Below are 24,381 nucleotides of genomic sequence, written 5' to 3'. Positions count from 1 at the left end.
ATCAAAAGAGATAAAATAGAATTGACTTTTTTGAAAAATAGTTTTTTCCCTAGCCAATCCATACAAGTCCTTAGAAATTTTTATTTCTAATTTCTTTAAGAAGCATTTTTCCAATTTAGTCCCTAATTACTTTTGTTATTGTTTGTGTCTAATAATTTTATGAAGTTAAAAAAAAAAATCTAATGAATTGTTAAACTTTCAATTTTGTGTCTACCAAGTTCACTTTCAGTCTTGTATCGAAAGTTCTATGACATATTTAAAATTCTTAAAAATTAACTAATCTATTTAACATTAAATTAAATTTTATGTCTAATAGGACATTAAATTTTTAATTTTACATCTAACTAGTATATATGAGGATTTTTCAAATATAAAATCCTTCAAAATATAAATAAAAAATTCAGAGATCTATTAGATATATAAAATATTGAAAGAACAAAGCCCATTTTAAATACTTTTTAAAGTTCAAAGTTTTTTTAGATACCAAAAATAATAATTCATAGACCAAATAAACATAAGACAAACCTAAAATTCAGTGACAGGCCACAAGTCTCAAAAGTATTGACACTAAATAAAAAATAATAAATAAATAGGTGAGCTGAAATGGTAACAGTGCTATATGATTTTTTTTTCTCCTACATAAAGAATAACTCAATTTATGCTTTAAAATGAATAATTACAACCATTCACTTTAAAAAGGGCAGTACATTTTAAACGAAGCCCATTTTTTTCTCGCTTATAACCTGATTTTTGAGAGAGATGTGGTCTCAAATTTAATAAAACAAACTATCTTGATGTGACAGAGATGTAAATTTAATAAAAGCTTCTAGAAACATTCACTTTATTACCAAGAAACACCAAGCAACATCTATATCTATTAAATGAGCCTTCCATAAACACTATAAATACCAACACCAAAGCTTGAGCTTTCTAAAGCACATAGAGAAAAAGAAAAGGGAAAAAACAACCCTAATTAGGATCTGAAGAACAGTGTTTTCCTAAATCCAAAAGCTTTTTTTTTCCCTTTAATTTTGTGAGTTGTGCTTGAAAAATTAAGAAATGGCAAGATCAATAATGTCATCAGAGCCTCTTGTTGTTGGGAGAGTGATAGGAGATGTTCTTGATTCCTTCACTCAAAGCATGGAGATGTGTGTGTTTTATAGTAATAATACGCAAGTTTTCAATGGCCATGAGTTCTTTCCTTCTGCTGTTGCTGCTATACCTAGGGTTGCAATTCAGGGAGGAGAGTTGAGATCTTTCTTCACGTTGGTTTGGTTTTTTTTTTTTCCCCCTTTTCTTCAATATTTGACTGGCCCAATTGCTTCTTTCTTTACTCGTTACGAATATGAATCAATGATTTATTTGAGGTTTGACTCTCTAACTCGCTCTGCGTGCTGAAGAAAAGAAAAATTAAGATTTTGAATTGTTTGGTCTATCAACCTAAGTATAAATATTAATTATATCAATTAAAAAAAGTTTACATATTCAAATTTATGTCTTGCATGTTGAATAATTTTTTTGAAAAATAAGAAAAAAATGTAAATATTTTTTAGATTTTTCTATTTATAAGAATTTCCCTTTTTGATTATTTGTTAGAGTTATACTAGTTTTCAAGCTCACAAAGAAAAAAAAAAGATTAAATTTACCACAAGTTTTTTCACTAGACATAGTTTAGTATGTATATCAGCTACTGATAGATACTAATGAACTTCTATCAGTCTCTATAGATACTAATGATAGATACTAATGAACTTCTATCAGTCTCTATAGATACTAATGATAGATACTAATGAACTTCTATCAGTCTCTATAAAAGAATATTAAAATTTTGTTACTTTGTGTAAATAATTTTCCTTATTTTTCTATTTTTGCAAATCTCCTATATAATTTTTCTCTCATGAATTTGTTTAATGCTTACAACATCGATATTTTCTTAAGAAATTGTAGGTTTTGAATTCTCTTCTTCATATTTGGGATGTTGTTCCTTCTTTTGAACTATAAAAAATATACTAGAGTTGTGTTTTATCTAAATATCTCTTAATGTTTTCATTACTTGATTTATTATTATTATTATTATTTTCAGATTATGACTGACCTAGATGTTCCTAGACCAAGTGATCCTTATTTAAGGGAGCATTTACACTGGTAATTAAACATTTACATATGAGTTGGTTTTTTTTCAAGGCTATATATGTGTGATGAAATTATATTACATATTGCATGTGCATGTGAAACCAACCAAATTAAATTTGACTTTTTGTTTTTGGAGTACAATATGGAGTATGGGAATTTGAACCTCCAGCGTCTAATCAAATTTGATTTTGAAGAATAATAATGCGAGAATTGATGTAATATTTGTCGTTACTGGATTATGAAAGTATTTTGGATTTTGGCTAATTTTGCAGATTTTTCTTTCATTTTTATCTTGCCTAAAATTTTTTTGGTCTTATTTGGGTTTCCTTTGGTTATATTTTTAGTTTATTTTTGGAAGAAAACATTGAAAATAATCTAATATTTGCCTCTTACATTTATTAAAATTAAAAAATCTTATTTTATAGAGAAAAGAAATACATGTATTTTGACAGTTGGAAGATCCCCTTTATTTCTCATAAACTGCAATATAGTATTTATTTACTTACTTGTATAATTTATTCTGCATTCACTAAATGCATAATTACTCGATTGTACTCCTTATTTGCTATATATTAATTGAAGGTATATTTGTCAACATGTTCTCCTTATTAGCATTTTTTAAGTTAAACAAATGTAACTTTCAATTTTAAGAAATGTTAATATAAGTATCTTTTCCACTTGTCAAAGAACCTCTTAAAATTGTTTTTTTTTATTACAATATTTAGATAGAAGAATCTAACTTTTAGCCTCGAAGTAGATAGTACAAACTTATTAAAATAGGTTAAAATATCAAAAATATCTATATCCACGAAAATTTCTAAAAAAAATTATAAGAACAAATCAATTAAAAAATATATTTTTTTAATTAATAAAAGTAAGAGAGGAAAAAAGAAAAAGGAGGAAAAAAACTTCCATCTTGGTTTCTTATTTATTTATTTATTTACTTATTATTTTTTAACTTTTGCATCTGAAAACATAATTAAAAATTACTAAGGAAAACTTTCGCAATTTAGATTTTGTTTTATGTTTTCAAATTTGTTAAGTTCAGCGAATATATGTTTGACAGACAACCCAAATTCTATTTTTGAAAATTGTTTTGAGATTATGTGATCCAAACACTGCAAATTCTAAAAAATATTTAAAAATATAAAATGTCATGTTATAAACCTAATTCAATTTTTTTAAAAAAATAAAAAATATATTATGTAATGTATTCTAAACCTTCTTCTAAAAAAAAGTAAAAAATAAAAAAATAAAAAACTTTCTAGCGGGGAGATTAGAAGAAATTTTTTTTAAATATATACATATATTGTCTATTTCCTTTCCTTCTTAGCTTTGGTTTAGACCACCTTTAAGAGAAATTATTAGGTGCAACCTAATTTCATGCTTCACATTCCTTTAAGTGTATAAAAAAGTTTATAAAGAAAAAATCATTTTTAAAAAAACAACTTGCTACATGAAAATTTTTTGGACAATTGCTTGTGCAGCTTAGATAACACTCAAGTATTTTCTATATAAAATTTTTTTTTTTAAAGAAAACTCCCTCCTTGGATTCTTATTTTTTTTTTTTTTTTTATTATTATTGAGATCAAACATCATTTCTAAATACTTTTAATAGATCAATTAAAGATTAAAAGAAACTGAAATTTTTACATACAAGTTAGAAATGGGCAGAGCTTCATCCTTTTCCTTCTTAATTAAGCAGATTTTTCTTATAATGAGAAAGAGAATAAACTTATAACTTTTTATTGACGATCAATATAAATATATCTTAACTATTAAGATACAATATGAAAACCAATAAATTTTGTAAATGAATGAAACACAGGGAGAGAGATAGTAAGCTACGAGATTCCAACACCAAACATAGGAATCCACAGGTTTGTTTTTGTTCTATTCAAGCAGAAACGAAGACAATTAGTGAATCCACCCTCTTCAAGGGATCAATTCAACACCCGAGCCTTTGCTACCAACAACGATCTGGGTCTCCCCGTTGCTACCGTCTACTTCAATGCCCAAAAAGAAACTACCGCCAGACGGCGCTAAAACCGCCGTTTGACAACAGTTCGAGTGGACAAAAATAGAAGAGGAGAAAAAGGGAGAAAAAATTAATATACAATCTGAGTCTTTCTTTTACTTTGAAAATAATAATCACTTTTTATATATGGTGATATAGAAGGAAGGGAGAGAGAGGTTCAGATTTGTATATTAGAAAAATATATATTTGCATGAGGGGAAATAATTTGGACATGCAAAAAGGAGGAGAACCGCGTCGTTTTCTGTTTCTTTTTGGTGTGTTTTTAGTTATGTGTTATTAATGTATCTTGCATGTTCATATAGATGGATGTGCTAATGAATTTAGTTTCAGAGATGATTTACCATTACCACAGTGAGTATTTAGTTTTCAAATTAAGATATATGGAAAGGTCCACTTACTAACGGTTTTATTTTTATATTTTTCATTTCCTGCTTTTTTTATTTTATTTTTGTTTTTGTTTATGTTTTTTTTCCAAGGCTCCGTTTAAGTTTATTGTAGCTTTTAAAATAATTGTTGGTAGTTGTGCTTTTAGAAACATCAGCTGTGAAAAGAAGTAAAAGAGTGTTTGGTAAATTCCAGCTTAAACTTGAAAAAGTAGGTTAGAGTGTTTGGTAAATAAATACAAAAATATATTATTTTAGATATAATAATTAAAATAGACTTATAATCAACCTTTTTAATTTTTTTTTTATAATTTAAAATTTTAAATAATTGTTTAGTATGATAAATTATATCTGTTATATATTAATTTTTAAATATTAAGGAAAATAGCTTTATTTTTAAAAAAATGAATATGGTATACTTTTTTTTCAAAAAATGATGTATTTAACTCATAAAATATAGAAAATAGATTTGATTGGGTGAGAAATAGTTAAATATATAAAATAAAAGTTCTTTTTAAAGTATAAAATTGAAAACTAAATATTAATTAAAAATTCTAACTAATTTTAGGAGAATCTAAAAGCTAGAAGGATACTGCTTTTAAAGTCAACGTAAAATTAACGCGTTTTAAAAAGTTTTTTTTAACATAGCAAACGGTTGAGATTTTTTCCAAATAGTTTTTTGACACGGCTAACGTTAAATGTAGCCTTAGTAAAGTTGAAAATTTGCATTTGGTAACCAACAAAGCATAGCTCAATTAGCATAGTGTTCATACTATCGGTATTTTATTGCGAAAAAAAATAGGATAAGGAACCATTCCTTGTGTTTATGTTTTCTGAATTTTTTAATTAAAAATGAAAAATTTTACATGAAAAAAATATTTTGAAATCAAAACATTGAAAATTGATCTTTTATATTTATAATACATTTCAAAAGAAAATTCAAGGGTGTGATTGGTTTAACCTTTCAATTATTTAATTTTACAAATAAATCGTTTTGAAAAAATTTGAAATGTTTGGCAACCAATCAAAATAGTTTTTAAAGTGTATTTTAACTAGTTCTTATCAAAAGAGTTTAAATAAAAAATGAACTTTTTATATTAATATTTTTTTCTCTAGTCAATCCAAACAGGCCTAAAAATTTATTGAAAATACGTTGCAACAAATTAGAAACCGATTTCCCCGGGTTGCAATCCATGGAGGCAACTTGAGATCTTTCTTCACTCTGGTTTGGTTTTTTCCCCCCTAATCTTGAAGATTATGATTGACCAAATTGCTTCTCCCTTTACTCGTTACGGTACGAATAAATGATTTATTTGAGATTCGAGTCTCTCGTTCTGCATGTTGAAGAAAAGAAAAATTAAGATTTTGAGTTGTTTGGTCTATCAATCTAAGTATAAGCATCAATTATATCATTAAAAAAAAAGTTTAGATATTCAAATTTCTGTCTTGCTTGTTGAACAATTTTTTTAAAAAAGAATAAGAAACAAATTGTCATATGGTTTTTTCCCTTAATAAGAGGTATGTGATTGAACTTAATATTGTCATTTTCTTCTTAAATAGTTTTATTTTTAATTATTGGTTAGACCTTTATTAGTTTTTAAGTTCACAAAGAAAAAAAGACTAAATTTACCGTTATGTGTGTATATATATATATATATGGAGATAAGTTTTTCTTCCGAATCTTTTGAGTCTTTGCCTTGAGAGAAGAACAAGAGAATTTGTACTCTGTGAAATAAAATAAAGAGTTCTTCATGCTTCCACAAACTCCATCTACTTCATGCTACATGTTCATCACGTGTCCAATTCTTCATGATTCATGCCAAATGGTATCAGAGCATGTATGTATGTATATATATATATATATAGATATAGATATAGATATAGATATAGATATAGATATATATACATATATATATATACATATATACATATATGCATATATTCATCTCGAGCCCTGATTAATCCGTGGATTTGCCTCTTCTGTAAATTCTCCACTTTTGTTCTTCTCCTCCTGCAATCTTTCTCCAGCAGGACAACCTTGAAAACTAGATTCTCCCAGCTCTCAAATGGCACCGAATTCACTAAATTTTCTCTTCTCAATTGCCGAAACTATACTTATGAAATTTCACTTCCCTTTTAATCTTTCTGCCGCTTCCTGAGTTCAAAGAGCAGATTGCCACATTACCCCATATTTAGTGCCTCCAGTCAGATTAATGATTGAGTTTCTTCATTTAATATATTTTCTTTCCTTCCTTCATAATCCCTATAAACAACATGAATTTCTACTTAATAAATATGTAATATAACATCATTTGACTAATCATGCTTATCCAGGGAACCTAAGTTCGGGGTTTACATATATACTCTCTGTAACGACCGGATCCTTACGCATTATGATTCGACCACTACGACATGCATACTTAGACTTTTCTATCATGAGATGAGTTTTGGTGAAAATTTCAAAGAACATATCTAAATTTTATTAATTAGATAGAAAAACTATATAAAAAGTTTATTTATCAAAACACCAGGATCCATAAAACATTAGCATGGTGGTACAAAATGCATATGCCTATAATAGTGAGTTTGATGGTTGGCCATTTGAGCGACGTCCAATTCTGCCATCTACGCGTGTCCTTACCTACAAAGTCTATAAAAATATAGGATGAGTATATAATATACCCAGTAAGTAGTTCTCACGTAGGGTAGTGACCAAATACACAATCACAAGCAACATGTCATGAAAACATATGGTTGGGACCGAAAACGTATAATAACATGTGGTAGTCGGTTATGCTTCTAACATAAATCTCTCCACCCTGATAGGAAAATGAGGACCTAAGCGAAAACTAACCCATCTGATGATTAGCGGGTCATGCAGTCAGTAGGGCCAGAGTCGCATCCAACATCAACCATTAGCATAAACGTAATATTGGACTAGAGGGGTGCAACCATACATACCCTACTAGTCCCTAGCGTAAACATAACGTAAGATTAGGCCTGGAAGGGTGCAATCATACATGCCCTGCCAGCCCTGGAAGCATAAATTTCTCCGCCCTGATAGAAAGATGAGGACTTAAGCGGAAACTAACCTATCTGATGATTAGCGGGTCATGCAGTCAGTAGGGTCAGAGTCGCATCCAACATCAACCATTAACATAAACGTAAGATTAGACTAGAAGCATAACTTACACCTAATTAAAACTTGATTTTAACATAATCGTGAACAACCATAATGCAGGGGGTCCCTTGTAGAGAAACGCGTTCTAGACATGTAATGCAATATAACAATTAACATAATCATGCAACATAATAAAGGTACACTACCATAGAACATTTAATGAGAGGGTGAGATAAACTACTTACTGTGATCTAGTTATTCCTTATTAATCTTTATGATTTGATCAGTAGATGTTTCCCTTTTTAAACTAGAAGGGAATTTGGGCAGCATCTTACCCGAGCTTTTCTCTTTTAGCCTCACAGAACTTCCTCACTCACACTTACTTTTTTACACGATTCTTTGTTACTGAGATTTGTTTGAGAATGGGTTAAATCTTCGAGCAAAGGGTTTTATTTATAGTAGTTTTAAGCTCTTCTCAGTGTGACAAATCATCGTACAGGTGGCTTCTTTAAAATTACTTAGGGTTTAAGGATTCCTCTCAATAAGACATCTTGGCTAACATTTGCCCTTACATCATCATTCTTTGTTTGTATTAAATTTTAGGGTTTTTCTATATATAATCTATAAGATCGTCGCCAAATTCAACGCATAATCTACGCTTCTGTCCAAATCTCGCTTTCTTTGTTCTCAGAATCTCGCTTTCTCCAGCTTTCTCGCTGGTTTGGCTCTCGCGACTCTTACTCTCACTCTCACTGTCGCTGTCGCTGGTTGCGCTCTCGCTCTCGCTGGTCTCGCTCCTGCTTTCGCTCTCGCTTCTGCTCTCGCTCCTGCTGTCTCTCCAATCTCGCTAGTTTTCACGCGTGGTTGCCTTCACTGCTTGTGGATTCCACTTATCCTTTTTAACTCTTTCAAATTTTAAGAGTATATGGGCAATTAATTCACCTCCAATTCTTCCAATGATCAGTGTCCAACCAAAAAGTTATCTACTGTTCGTTGTCTCCTGGATTAGCTAGAGTCCAACTTCCAATTAATCCTCCCTGATTCTGCTCCCTTATTCATTATTTTTGGATAATGAATAATTTTTTTCATTCTAAATTTCCACCCCTTTAAATAAAATTTCGTCCTGCTTAATATTTGACATTTAATTTTCTGTATGCGTACAAATCTTGGTTGTTACACTCTCCATCTCGATCAGTTGAAATGTTTGAATTGTTTTATTTAATGCATTTTCAACTTTAGCCTTATACTGCTTGACCTTTTCAAGGGTTTCAGACTTAAGTTACATTAAGTAAACGTACTCATATTTGGAATAATCATCAATAAAAGTGATGAAATATTCAAACCCTCCTCATGCCTTAACATTCATCAGACCACAGAGGTTTGAATGTACACGTTCTAAGGGTTCTTTAGCCCTGTGACCTTTTCCCAGTAAAAGATCTTTTAGTCATTTTGCCTACAAGGCATGACTCACATACAGGTAAAGAATTTTCTTCTAACTCACTTAGAAATTCATTCTTGACCAGTCTCTTGATCCTATTGAGATTTATGTGTCTCAATCTTAGGTGCTAAAGATGGGAATGTTCTTTAGGAAAAAAAATTATGTCTTTTATTCTGAGTTACCGCAGTTTTAAATAGTTTAGTATTTAGGGAAGCTTTTATTACTAACAATCTTATCACATAAAGACTATCTTCGAGATTTTCAGATCAAGTATATACTCCATTTTTGTAAAAAAAAAAACACTTTATTTACGTTAAAACATAAAGAGTAGTTCTGGTCAATCAAAAATTTTACAGAAAATAAGGTTACTTTCCAAGCCAAGAACCACATATACATTATCTAATAAAATATATGAAATCTGAAAGCAGAGTTAAAGTCCTTCCATTGTTGTAGCTGAGATAATATGCCCAGTTTCAACATGCATCGTCATCTCCCTAGCCTCTAATTGCTACCAGGAACTAATTCTTTGTAATGAAGAACAAACGTAGTTAGTGGCACCTAAATCTATTATCCAGGAAAAATCATCATTCTCCATTAAGCATGTTTTCAATATAAGTAAATCGTATTTACCTTGCTTAGCCTTCTTCTTTTCTGCCAAATACTTGGTACAATTACTTCTCCAATGTCCATCTTGGTTGCAACGGAAACAAAATCCCTTTGCAGCCTTTACCTTCTTGCCTTTTTGGGTAGCAGCTGGTGGGTTAGCTTTCCCCTTTCCACCTTTCTTCTATTTCCATTTTTTGGTGCCTAAAGAAGAAGGTACATACTTAGTTCTAGAGGTCGAACCTCTAAAGAACTTTTTGGAGGATGAGGCACCATTTGCCTTACCCTTCAGCTCCTTGACTTTCATCAAGGATTAGAAAGTCTACAACTCATCGAGCAAAGTGGTGAGGATGTAGCCAATCCTATTCATAACAGCATTGCTAAGGAACTATAGGAAACTTTCAGGTAAAGTTTCCAGGATGAAGCTAACTTGACTGGCCTCATTAATAATAGACTTGTTCATCTCAACCACATTAAATTGGACCGTCATGTTGAAAATTTGTTCACAAATAGAGGCTCTTCTTGCATACAGGTATCAAAGATGAATTTAAGAGCGTTATGCCTTCGTTGAGCGTACGGTTGTCCAAGAAATCCTTGCAGGGACTCTATGATCTTACAGGCAGTGAACATAGGCTCATGCTTCCTTGCCAAAACTCTAGAAAGGCTTGCCAAGATATATGCTTGGACCTTTTTATTTGTCCGTATCCAATGCTCATATGCTTCCCAAACGTTTCGAGTGGCATTTTGAGTGGGATTGAAGAACATTCCTCCACAAGAAAAATCTCAAGTCATTGATGATCAAAACTGTATTGGTTGTGATTTTCCAGGTGATGTAATTATCGACAGTTAATTTATCGGCGGTGAGCATATTTAAAGTTGCGAAAGTCATATTGAAAATTGTTGAAACATACAACTTATTTATATTAGTAATCCATGCATTACTCAATTTTGAAAAACCAATCAAGTTTAGAAAAATAATTTAATGCAAGCTATGTGACATTTATTTTGCAATGATGTTTCAGTGAGACGAGGTAAAAGCCACCATTGGGTGATCAGGTACCCCTTCACTAAAATGAGACCATCTCAACCAATATACAGAACAACTCTTTGTTCTTGTAAATATTAGTCACCCTTTTTCGGTCCAAATTTTTTAACTATCTTAACATTTTCTTATAAGTATAACTCCTCATTTTAGATTATAGAGTTCTACCCCAATGAACTAACCATAGGGAAAAACTGATTGGGACAAAAACTAAAACAACCCTATCCATTTCTGTAGTTTGAGTAAAGAGTCATGCAATGCCATCCGTAGGGGGACACAAGCAAAGATGCCTCAAGGCCAAGCATGAAAATTTACTACAAACTAATGAGAGAGACCGTGAGATGTGTTGATACACGTCCCTGCTCCCACTTACTGTAAACACTCTCTCTATTCACCTTGATATTGACCTATAAAAGCACCCCCTGCATAAGAAAAGGTGCCTCGAGGCCGATTATAAGTCTCACTGTATGAACTATAAGGGAGAAACATGAAAAGCAAAAATGAAGTATCATATACCTTATTTTCCTCCCACTGAGTGTTTTACCTAGGGTTAATTTAACTTATAAAAATAGGACTAATTATTTTTACCAAGTGATTGTTTATGTTTACCTAAAAGTAACACTTACTTTGGATAGTTAAACAATTTTGATTAATGTTTATTAAACATTTTAACAAACTTTCATCAACAATTGCATGCTTGTAGAAAATTTATCTAATTCACCTTCCAGGTCAGTTCCAAGGTAGGGGCGTTCCGTTTCCATCAACATAAATACCCCAGCCTAGACAGAACTAGCCTTAGACAAAGGTCCCTTATAGATACATTTGCTACAATCTTAATCTTTTATTAAGACCAATTTAATCCTATTACACTGTTTAAAAAGAGTAAACTAATTTCTAATCATATTAGAAATATTGTAATCTTAGATCTATGTAGATCATATTTTAAACTATTTAAAAAATGATTTTAACCTCAGTTTGCATGCAATTTTGAATTATTGATTTCAATTTCTAATTTTATTTCATTATATTGATAATAAAATAAATGAAGCAAATTAAAACCATTCATTGCATTTTAAATCTTACTTAGGAAAAATTATAACAATTATAAAGTTACCTAAGGTAATGACATGCTTCATGTAATTCCCATTTCGTTACTTAATATACATAACATTTATATACTAAAGTAGTGAAATTCATAATGACATTCATCCATACGTTAACTATATATTATAACAATTATAATATAATGATGTGTGATAATGTCATTAATGCATGCAAACATATACTATAACATTTATATTATTTGATGCATGAGCATGCTATGAAATTAAATCATGCAACTACATTATAACATTTATAATATTCACGATGCATGATTAAATGCATAACCTATGGTGGGACTTTCTATATGGTATACATTATGAAATATATTAAATAAAAATAAACCATATATCAAATGCATAATTTAAAGAACAATATATGGATAGGGATTGGACTCTTAAACAAGTAATTAGATTAATATAACATTTATATTAATTTAATAAATTAAAAACTAACTATTACAACAAAAAATTGATGAACCAAACCAAAAACTCGACCCGTGAACCACTCGAACCAAGTGAGCCAAATGCAAACCGATAGAACCACGAAATGAACCGCATCAATTTTTTCATCTCGGAGCGTAGCAATGTTGTGACCTAGCATTGCAACACTATGGAAAAATCCTTCTGTCCACCTCTTCACAACGTTGCAATGCTAGGGCACAATCATGCAATGTTGTTATACAGTTGCCTACTATATAGTCATGAACTCCATCGATTTTGCTCCTATTTGGGCCTCGTTTTCTCCATAAAGTTGCCAAAACTCATGAACGACACGCACAATTAATTTCCAAACTCGATTGCAAATTAATGCCCAAAACAACGGGCCCTTACAAACCAAATTTGTAAATTAAAACAAAAAATTCTAAAGATCAATCTCGAAAACATCAATAATCGCAAAACTAATAATCATTCTTCAACATGAACATCGTACAGTAATGCAAATCCCACCATAAACTGAATTTTGATTAAGGAAAAATTAAAATTGGGACTAAGAACACAGCTTTGATACTAATTGAAAGACTGTGAGATTCGATGCAGAAGCGCAAATTGTGTCCCAATTTTAGACTCAAAGAGAATTAAAATTTCAAAGAACTACATTATGCATTTTAACAAAATTTACAACATGCTTCAGATACAATATAGAAGGAATTCGAGGTTAATCACACTTACCCTTAAAGCCAAATGAATCTTCATGAATTTCTCTTGATTGGTCACAAATTCTCTTATTGATCACAAACAAAAGCAGCAACCCAAAACTAAAAGGGCTAGACACCATCATAAGAAACCTTGTTATTCTCCTAAGGGCTTGAGAATCACATGAGTTATGTGGGCTCTATGGTATTTAATTTTGGGAGTGAGTGAGAAGATAGAGATGAGAAAATTTTCTAGGGGGAGATCTTCTGTGTGCTACTGGAAAAAATCCCTGAGTTCTATGTATAAGAAGCAAAGGGAAGAAGATGGAAAAATTTGATCTCTACTAACTTCCCATAACCACACGTTATTTTAGAGAGAAATAAAGGAGGGAAGTTATTTAATAACTCCCCCCCTTTAATTTTAAATTAAAACTAAATTTTAATTTAAATAATAGTATAATAACTAATTTATTATATAACTACATGTTATATCAAATATAACACATAATCTATAGTTTATATTCTATCAAATACAATATAATTTATGGTTTGTATTTTCTCTCAATAATTTATAGTATTAATATAAATCAAATTTATATTAAAGTTGATTATATGAATCCAATCCATATAATCAATATCTGAATCATATTCAAATATTTATTTCATCTCAAATAAACTTAATACCTTATATTAATTGTATCATATATAATTAACTCGCTCAAATAATTTTGAGCAATTCAAAATTAAATTGATTCTCAGTTATCGTAGTTGAGCTACAGAAGGGATCTTATGGACCTGTAGATTGAAGCTTCAATGGCACTTGAATAATTAATTAACCTAAATTAAATTACTCAACATCCATTAAATGTCGGTTACTCCGCTAAAGACCGACAACTGCACTCTTCGCATTACAGATATATTTCTACGTCCATTGGATATAACCAGTCAATAGCGCGATGACTCTTCACAAATTGCTCATAAATATAACTAGACCAAAATTATTGTTTTGCCCGTATAGTTACATCTAACTCCTTAAGTACCATTGATTCCTTTAATGAATAATAAGTCATAGTCTAACTATGACCAAACCCCTCTCAAGCCAAGAAGGTGTGGCGTCACATTGTTCAAGCCTGGGAATCAACCCTCAAGGGAGTAATTTATCTACTTACCCCAACAATAGGGAAGGAGTAAATTTCGTCTTGTGTAGCTGTGTTTCAAGCTCCCTCATCAAATGAATCATCGAAATGGTAAGCATATTGAGTCGGTAATTTTTCCACTCTCACGCATGCAAATCAAAGGATCGTCTTCATATGTAGGAATTCACAACTCACTCAGAATTTAGGTCATGTCACCTATGGTCATCTTGGTAAAATATAAGTCTCTATTATTAACGATTTTATATAATGAGACTATTCATTTCGTTGTCTGGTCTTATACAAACCCTTTTGTATAAAACACCGCCTCTCACATGTCTCTACATGAATGATCAAGATCAGATCATTTGTAGAACTTTAAAACAATTGTAACATCTACAAAAAGGGGTGTATTTGTAGTGTCACCAGTATAAGGTATCTAATCTTATCCATCTACTACAGACCATTTAGGTTATCACTTAAACATGATCCACCTGTATGTCTCTACATACATGTTTAAGCAACCAAAGATAACCTTTGATGTTAATTTATTGATTTGATGGGTTAATGCTACTAAATGTCGAATAAAATACCTCGTATTTTATTAAATAAATAAATTATTTGTACATTACAATTACAAACTACAGAACTCGCGAGATTTAGCGCACCAATCCCAACGTCTGGTCCAAGTGATCCTTATTTAAGGGAGCATTTACAATGGTAATTAAACATTTACATATGAGTTGATTTTTTTTAAGGTTATATATATGCCTGTGATGAATTATATTGCAAATATTGCATGTGTATGTGAAAACAACCAAACTAAATTTGAACTTTTTATTAGAGTACAATAGGGAGTACGGAAGTTTGAACCTCCCACACCCAATCAAATTTGATTTTGTTTAATGATAATGCGAAAATCGATATAATACTCATCGTTATTGGATTATGAAAGTATTTTGGATTTTGGCTAATTATGCAGAATTTTCTTTCATTTTAATTTTGCCTAATTTTTTTTTTTTTTTTTTGTCTGATTTGGGTTTCATTTAGTAATTATTTTATGGTAAACTTTGGAAGAAAACTTTGAAAATAATCTAAGATTTGCCTCTTGCGTGTCTTAAAATTAAAAGATCTTCTTCTATAAAGAAAAGAAATATAAGTATTTTAATAGTTGGAAGATCCCCTCCATTTCTCATAACTGCAATATAGTATTTATTTACTTACATTGTAAAATTTATTCTGCATTCATTAAAGGCATAATTTGTAAATCCCTAAACTTGTTTTACTAGATAATTATGTTTAAGTCCTCTTAATTATGTAATTAAGCTCTTGGAAGTATGTACTTATAATGTTTGTGTTATTTGAAGTGTGTGGGAAGCTCAATGTATGTGTACGTATGATTGAATTAGAGAAAATATTCTAAGTGTTCGGAAGCTATACTCTGGAGTACTTAGAGGACAAGAAAATGTGCTAAGTGTGGAATTTCAAGTTCTCGAGTGAAGTAGAGAGAAGTTAACACTTAAAGGAAAGTAGAGAATTTTATGCATTTGGAATTATGACACGCTATGCAGGTAGTTTTGTTGAATTATGCGACCAGATGTCCAAGAAGGGGACATTATGGAAAAGTATAGCTATGTGGTATGTGGAAGGCCATGGAGGAAGTAAGATGGCTCTTGAATGAGGAGGAAAATTCGAGGTTGGTATAGGAAAAGTATGCTACCAATCTCATATGCAAATGGTAAGGGCTAAATTGGCAAACAGGGTGATTATGGACCAATGCATCGAAGGTGACGTTCAGAGGGTGCGATGCAAAGTAGGATTATGCAATGACCAAGAATAGACTTAAGTGGCCGCAAGCCCATGCGACGAAGTTAAGCTGGAGAGTTGAGCTTAGTTAATTAATAAATGGGTTATGTGGCAGCCTTAGAAATGTTGGATTGAGGATTAATATGTCAAGCAGCGTTTAATTAAGATAAACCTACATGCAAGTCCAAGTATAAATAGGTCTTTCGAAGAAGAGAACCGTTTTGCCAAAAAATTTCCTACACTTATAAGAAGTATTATTACCATCTGATGGACGGAATTGAAGAAATTCTCAGCAAACTCGAGAGATTACAGGATTTCTGACATATTAAGAGGAACTTAATGCTTAGTTTATAACCAAAGTTCTTTTGGAAAATGACCATAACATTTTTCTAAAATGACCAATGTTTTCTTTTGTTTTCTTTTGACTTTTTTCTTTATGCATTGAATGCAGTGCCTTCTCATTTTCATCAACTTTTTTAAGAGGGAAAATAATTTTAATAGTGCATTTTATGACCTAAAAAGTATATTAATTCAAAAGTATATTGTGAGAGATTTTGTGAAAGTAGAAAAATAATCATCTATAGTTATAAATGAGCATAGTTCAACTCATATTCAAGATTAGAGGTTTAATCCTCATCATAATATATTATATTAAAAAAATAACCTAGGGTTGTTTTCAGAAAATTGATCACGATTTCAAAAGTGTTTTTCAATGTTGCTAAGGGTGTGTTTGGAATATATTTTCAAGTATTTAATTTAAAAAATACATCATTTTAAAAGAAATTAGAGTATTTGACAACCACTCTAAACAGTTTTTCAAGTGTATTTTAATAAGTTTTTATCAAAAGTGTTTATATAAAAATGGTGTTTTTGAAAAAAAAAAAAAAATCCCCAAGCAAATACAAATGGACCTTAAGATGACCCATACAATAACCAAAAAGGGAAGAAAAAATTTGGATCTAAAGATCATCTTAAAGAGATGTGTTCAAAATACCTTCTAAGTTTAATGTACATCTTAAAGAGTTGTGTCCAAAATACCTTTCAATTTAAGTAATTTTTTTCAATTGATTCTATTAATTACAAATATGATTTTTTTTTTCTCCTACATAAATTAAATACTTGATTATGAAAGTATTTTTGATTTTGGCTAATTTTGCAGATTTTTCTTTCATTTTTATCTTGCCTAAAATTTTTTTGGTCTTATTTGGGTTTCATTTGGTTATATTTTTAGTTTATTTTTGGAAGAAAACATTGAAAATAATCTAATATTTGCCTCTTACATTTATTAAAATTAAAAAAACCTTCTTTTATAGAGAAAAGAAATACATGTATTTTGACAGTTGGAAGATCCCCTTTATTTCTCATAAACTGCAATATAGTATTTATTAACTTACTTGTATAATTTATTCTGCATTCACTAAAGGCATAATTACTCGATTGTACTCCTTATTTGCTATATATTAATTGAGGGTATATTTGTCAACATGTTCTCCTTATTAGCATTTTTTAAGTTGAACAAATGTAACTTTCAATTTTAAGGAATGTTAATATAAGTATCTTTTCCACTTGTCAAAGAACCTCTTAAAATTGTTTTTTTTTTTTATTACAATATTTAGATAGAAGAATATCTAAAAATGTTTACAATATTTACAATATTTAGATATAAGTTCAACATGTTTTTTTTATTACAAACTTATTAAAATAGGTTAAAATATCGAAAAATATCTATATCCATGAAAATTTCTAAAAAAAAAATTATAAGAACAAATCAATAGGAAAATATTTTTTTTTAATTAATAAAAGTAAGAGAGGAAAAAAGAAAAAGGAGGAAAAAAACTCCCATCTTGGTTTCTTATTTATTTGTTTATTTACTTATTATTTTTTAACTTTTGCATCTGAAAACATAATCAAAAGTTACAAAGGAAAACTTTCGTAATTTAGATTTTGTTTTATGTTTTCAGATTGGTTGAGTTCAGCGAATATATGTTTGGCAGACAACCCAAATTTTATTTTTGAAATTTTTTTTGAGATTATGTGATTCAAACACTACAAATTCTAAAAGAAATATTTTTATGTTTTCTTTGTATCCATAATTTGAATTTTAAAATTTTAAATGCAAAATTATATTAGATAAAGATAAAAACATTTAGAAATAAAAAATGTTATGTTATAAACCTAATTCAATTTTTTTAAAAAAATAAAAAATATAATGTATTCTAAAGTAAATTAAGTTAAGTTTCAAGTTTCGTCCCTGTGATTTGGATCAAGTTAAAAGTTAGTCCATATGATTTTAAGATTTAGAATTTAGTTCCTACAGTTTAATAGTTCATATGGCTTTTTAAATCCTCTTAAATAGCTCCTACCATATGAACTATTCATTAGGAAGCTTTTATCAAACCATAGGGGGTAAATTATAAATGTAAACGATAATACTTAAATTTTAACTTACTCTAAACCACAGGGACCAAAATTTCAATTTTAAATTATATTATATTACAAAATAATAATTATACAATTTTTTAGCATAAAATATATTCATAAATAAATTAATAATAATTTATTGTCAACTAAAATTTAGTAACTATAACTAGTTTACAATTGTTTATATTATAATTCAATTTCTAAATTCTGCTACCAAACACATATCTAAAAACATGAAATACAACTTTGTTTTTATTTAATCCCTTGTTTTAAATTTCTGTTTTCAAATTCTCTACCAAATAGACCCTAAATAGTTTTAATTGTGAAATCTCTATTGCAGGATCGTAACAGATATCCCTGGCACTACAGACACCACATTCGGTAACTTTTCCTACCAAATATATATATTCAAAATAAATAATAATAATAATAAACTTTCTTCTAAAAAAAGTAATCAATAAAAAAATAAAAAACTTTCTAGCGGGGAGATTAGAAGAATTTTTTTTTACATTTATACATATATTGTCTATTTCCTTTCCTTCTTAGCTTTGGTTTAGACCACCTTTAAGAGAAATTATTAGGTGCAACCTAATTTCATGCTTCACATTCCTTTTAGTGTATAAAAAAAATTATAAAGAAAAAATCATTTTTAAAAAAACAACTTGCCACACGAATTTTTTTTGGACAATTGCTTGTGCAGCTTAGATAACACTCAAGTATTTTCTATATAAATTTTTTTTTTTTTAAAGAAAACTCCCTCCTTGGATTCTTATTTATTATTTTTTTATTATTATTATTATTGAGATCAAACATCTAGGTTAATAACATATGATTTGTGTCAAGTTGACTTATGGTGATATTGCCCTTTCTTCTTGAGTTTTGTGGGGAAAAAACGTAACATTTAAAAAAAAATCTCCAATTAAAGATTAAAAGAAACTGAAATTTTATTTCCCAATTTTCTAAATACTTTTAATAGATCAATTAAAGATTAAAAGAAACTGAAATTTTTACATACAAGTTAGAAATGGGCAGAGCTCCATCCTTTTCCTTCTTAATTAAGCAGATTTTTCTTATAATGAGAAAGAGAATAAACTTATAACTTTTTATTGACGATCAATATAAATATATCTTAACTATTAAGCTACAATATTAAAACCAATAAATTTTGTAAATGAATGAACCACAGGGAGAGAGATAGTAAGTTACGAGATTCCAACACCAAACATAGGAATCCACAGGTTTGTTTTTGTTCTATTCAAGCAGAAACGAAGACAATCAGTGAATCCACCCTCTTCAAGGGATCAATTCAACACCCGAGCCTTTGCTACCGACAACGATCTGGGTCTCCCCATTGTTGTCGTCTACTTCAATGCCCAAAAAGAAACTACCGCCAGACGGCGCTAAAACCGCCGTTTGACAACAGTTCGAGTGGACCAGAATAGAAGAGGAGAAAAAGGGAGAAAAAATTAATATACAATCTGAGTCTTTCCTTTCCTTTGAAAACAATAATCACTTTTTATATATGGTAATATAGAAGGAAGGGAGAGAGAGGTTCAGATTTGTATATTAGAAAAATATATATTTGCATGAGGGGAAATAATTTGGACATGCAAAAAGGAGGAGAACCGCGTCGTTTTCTTTTTCTTTTTGGTGTGTTTTTAGTTGTGTGTTATTAATGTATTTTTCATGTTCATATAGATGGACGTGCTAATGAATTTAGTTTCAGAGATGATTTACCATTACCACAGTTAGTATTTAGTTTTCAAATTAAGATATATGAAAAGGTCCACTTACTAATGGTTTTATTTTTATATTTTTCATTTCCTGCTTTTTTTATTTTATTTTTGTTTTTATGTTTCTTTTCCAAGGCTCCGTTTAAGATTATTGTAGCTTTTAAAATAATTGTTGGTAGTTGTGCTTTTAGAAACATCAGTTGTGAAAAGAAGTAAAAGGGTGTTTGGTAAATTCCAGCTTAAACTTGAAAAAGTAAGTTAGAGTGTTCGGTAAATAAATACAAAAATATATTATTTTAGATATAATAATTAAAATAAATCAACCTTTTTAATTTTATTTTTTTTTAATTTAAAATTTAAAATAATTGTTTAGTATGATAAATTATATCTTTTATACATTAATTTTTAAATATTAAAGAAAATAGCTTTATTTAAAAAAAAAAATGAATATGGTATACTTTTTTTCAAAAAATGATGTATTTAACTCATAAAATATAGAAAATAGATTTGATTGGGTGAGAAATAGTTAAATATATAAAATAAAGGTTCTTTTTAAAGTATAGATGTCACACCCCGCCCCCAGACCACCTTCTCAGCCTGGGAGAGGGATGCGACTGCAGCAGTTATCAACCCTGGAGCTGACACTTTCTGCCTAATGATTCTTGCGGAATAACTCTGATATCATACTATAATTAATACACAGCGGAATGATTAAGTCAAGGAGATAAACTATTACAGATTTAAGTAGGCCCATCTTTTATTACGACAGTGATATAACGTTTATACAACTTAAGGACTTAATAGCAAAGTTTACAATGACAACCGTAACAACTCTCCAGAAGTGTAATTGTGGCACGTGGCAGACCTTGACCTTAGCAGCACTCTGGAACTCCTCACCTTCCGCTACCTGGGGGGTTAGGAAAACAATTTGAAAAGTGTGGCTACTAAACCCAGTGAGTGGTTCTTTTAAAGATGAAAATCATCATTTTGGGAAATCAATCACATGATAATAATCACAGTGTACCCATGCATGATCATGGATTTATTCATGCAATGATTAACCTTTATTCCAAAATGTTACACGTGGCATGCATATCATATCATCAATCAATACAATCACCTATGGAAACCTTCCTATGACCCCAATTCCCGCCAATGTGCACATCGACCATTTTATTTATCCCGCTAGTCATGCTTAGGTACTTGACAAAATTTTCTGTCGGTCGTCACCGACTATTATTTTCCGCCGACCGAAGCCGACCAATTTTCTCGCCAACCGAAGCTGACTAATTATTTTTCGCCAACCAAAGCCTACCAATTTTCTCGCCGACCGAAGCCGACTAATTATTTTTCGCCGACCGAAGTCGACCATTTTTTCCCGCCAAGCACCTTTTGTTAAGCATGTTAACCACATCCCGGCCATAACCACAGTTTTCATAGTCACACACAAATAATATCATGGCAACATCATATTACCAAAGCATATAGCTTGTATCCACAGATGCATATATTCCAATATCAGAGTATAAAGCTAAGTGAATACTCATAATATGCATTTACTATCAAAACTGTATAAACACACTTATTTATCAAACCAACATAATGCTCACGATATATCGAAACTATAATGCTATAACACCCACACTATGTGTTAATTATCAAAGTTATAACACTCACGACATATGCTAACTATCAAAACTATGACACTCACACTATGTGTTAATGATTAAAGCTATAACACTCACACTATGTGTTAATTATCAAAGCTATAACACTCACAACATATGTTAACTATCAAAACTATAACACTCACGACATATGCTAACTATCAAAACTATAACACTCACCTTAATTGCTTAGGAGCCTTTCTAACAGTTTCCTTTTCTACCTCGAGCTCCCTTTTTACCCCATAAAATCTTAGCTCATAACTCTTCATGGTTTAGCCGGAATCATCCAAACATCAAGACTGGCCTAGTTTACCCGATAGCTCGACCCCTCTGTCTTTTCCTCATTCTTCAACCCAATTCTTTAGAGCTTCTTCTCTGGCAGCCTTACCATGAAAACTAGACTCTCTTATCTTTCAGATGGCTTTGGAATTACATTAAACGCTCGAGTAGATTGGGGATCTTATCGTCTCAAGTTGATGCATTCTCCTTCACCCTCACTGTCCAATGCACTCTACTCTCCCCTCTTTTTACGAATTTTATGATTTGTGATTTGAAAATGAAATCTCAACGGCTCTATTTATAGGCGTCCAAACCTCCTATAGTGTTGACACCACCTACTTGGCTGCATGGCCAAATGTTTAATCCTCCCTTTATCAACGTAAGTTGACTTCACCTTGGTTCAATGTGTTCTTCCCAAACGCATCCAACACAATTTCTTAGGGTTTAAGAATTCCTCTTAATCGGACACCTCAATTTTAATTGAGGTTTGCCCTTACGTCTTCAAGCTTTGTTTGTATTCAATTTAGGGTTTTCAATGCATAATCTATAAGATCGTGGCCAAATTCAACACATAAATGCCCGGTCGTTCGATGCACAGGTGATTACCTTCGATCACGTGGGCGTGACGTTCGAATGAGGCGTTCAGGCTGCTCTCGCTCTCTCCCCCTTTCTCGCTGGTCTCGCTCTTCCCACTCTCGCTCTCACCCACTTTCTCGCTCACAATCTCGGGTGTGACAATAGAATTGAAAACTAAATATTAATTAAAAATTCTAACTAATTTTAGGAGGATCTAAAAGCTAGAAGGATACTGCTTTTAAAGTCAACGTAAAATTAACGCGTTTTAAAAAGTATTTTTTAACAGTAAATCAGCTTTTAGCAAATGGTTGAGATTTTTTCCAAATAGTTTTTTTGACATGGCTAACGTTAAATGTAGCCTTAGTAAAGTTGAAAAATTGCATTTGGTAGCCAACAAAGCATAGCTCAATTGGCATAGTGTTCATACTATCGGTATTTTATTGGAAAAAAAAATAGGATAAGGAACCATTCCTTGTGTTTATGTTTTCTTCAATTTTTAATTAAAAATGTAAAAATTTTACATGAAAAAAATATTTTGAAATTAAACATTGAAAATTGATCTTTTATATTTATAATACATTTCAAAAGAAAATTCAAGGGTGTGATTGGTTTAACCTTTCAATTATTTAATTTTACAAATAAATCATTTTGAAAAAATTTGAAATGTTTGGCAACCAATCAAAATAGTTTTTAAAGTGTATTTTAACTAGTTCTTATCAAAAGAGTTTAAATAAAAATGAACTTTTTATATTAATATTTTTTTCTCTAGTCAATCCAAACAGGCCTAAAAATTTATTGAAAATACGTTGCAACAAATTAGAAACCGATTTCCCCGGGTTGCAATCCATGGAGGCAACTTGAGATCTTTCTTCACTCTGGTTTGGTTTTTTCCCCCCTTTTCTTCAAGATTATGATTGACCAAATTGCTTCTCCCTTTACTCGTTACGGGACGAATAAATGATTTATTTGAGATTCGAGTCTCTCGTTCTGCATGTTGAAGAAAAGAAAAATTAAGATTTTGAGTTGTTTGGTCTATCAGTCTAAGTATAAGCATCAATTATATCATTAAAAAAAAAGTTTAGATATTCAAATTTCTGTCTTGCATGTTGAACAATTTTTTAAAAAAGAATAAGGAACAAATTGCCATATGGTTTTTTCCCCTTAATAAGAGGTATGTGATTGAACTTAATATTGTCATTTTCTTCTTAAATAGTTTTATTTTTAATTATTGGTTAGACCTTTATTAGTTTTTAAGTTCACAAAGAAAAAAAAGACTAAATTTACCATTACGTATATATATATATATGGAGATAAGTTTTTCTTTCGAATCTTTTGAGTCTTTGCCTTGAGAGAAAAACAAGAGAATTTGTACTCTGTGAAATAAAATAAAGAGTTCTTCATTTCTCCAACAAAATTCAAGTAAGTTCCTAGTATTTTAATATTTCCAATAACTACTTTATTTACATCAAATTTTCTTTACCAAATTTTATAATTTCAACAACTACTTTAGTCTTCTTTTATTATATTTCGATTTGCCAAAAGTTTTCATCATTATTTCAAACATATCTATTATATTAAACTATTGTCTCATCAATACGAATATATTCATCATTCTTAATAATTTTACATTCCATACAATCATCATATCTCTCAAAATATTCTTCACAATTTCTCATTCCATAACAATCATCAATTCATTTCTCTCTTTGCCACGTGTCAAGCATGCATGCTTCTACAAACTCCATCTACTTCATGCTACATGCTCATCACGT

General features: G+C 30.2%; 1 protein-coding gene across 2 annotated transcripts; it reads left to right on the top strand.

Annotated features, from left to right (window-relative positions):
• The first annotated feature begins 921 nt into the window (after positions 1-921).
• LOC150032784 (protein CENTRORADIALIS-like) lies at positions 922-19,758 on the top strand. Of its 2 annotated transcripts, XM_090306562.1 has the most exons (4): positions 922-1,269; positions 2,084-2,145; positions 18,695-18,735; positions 19,541-19,758. In XM_090306562.1, the coding sequence occupies exons 1-4, from the start codon at positions 1,060-1,062 to the stop codon at positions 19,756-19,758; spliced, it is 531 nt and encodes a 176-aa protein (XP_090162688.1). In that variant the 5' UTR covers positions 922-1,059. The 2 variants fall into 2 exon arrangements, with proteins under 2 accessions (XP_090162688.1, XP_090162689.1); XM_090306563.1 differs by lacking the exons at positions 18,695-18,735; positions 19,541-19,758 and adding an exon at positions 3,962-4,569.
• The last annotated feature ends 4,623 nt before the right edge of the window (positions 19,759-24,381 follow it).

This window comes from Benincasa hispida, chromosome 11, assembly GCF_027475165.1.
Source record: "Benincasa hispida cultivar pf3 chromosome 11, pf3_genome.v1.1, whole genome shotgun sequence".
In the NCBI taxonomy this organism is placed as follows: Eukaryota; Viridiplantae; Streptophyta; class Magnoliopsida; order Cucurbitales; family Cucurbitaceae; genus Benincasa; species Benincasa hispida.
The sequence above is the reverse complement of the archived record's forward strand: the minus strand, read 5'-3'. Positions and strand labels throughout refer to the sequence as shown.

What these genes read in the sequence shown, in the direction of transcription:
- LOC150032784 (XM_090306562.1), top strand. Translation starts at nt 1,060, where the DNA reads ATGGCAAGATCAATAATGTCATCAGAGCCTCTTGTTGTTGGGAGAGTG. An exon ending in TTAAGGGAGCATTTACACTG is followed by an intron (nt 2,146 to 18,694) that starts GTAATTAAACAT and finishes TCTCTATTGCAG; the next exon opens with GATCGTAACAGATATCCCTG. An exon ending in CACTACAGACACCACATTCG is followed by an intron (nt 18,736 to 19,540) that starts GTAACTTTTCCT and finishes AATGAACCACAG; the next exon opens with GGAGAGAGATAGTAAGTTAC.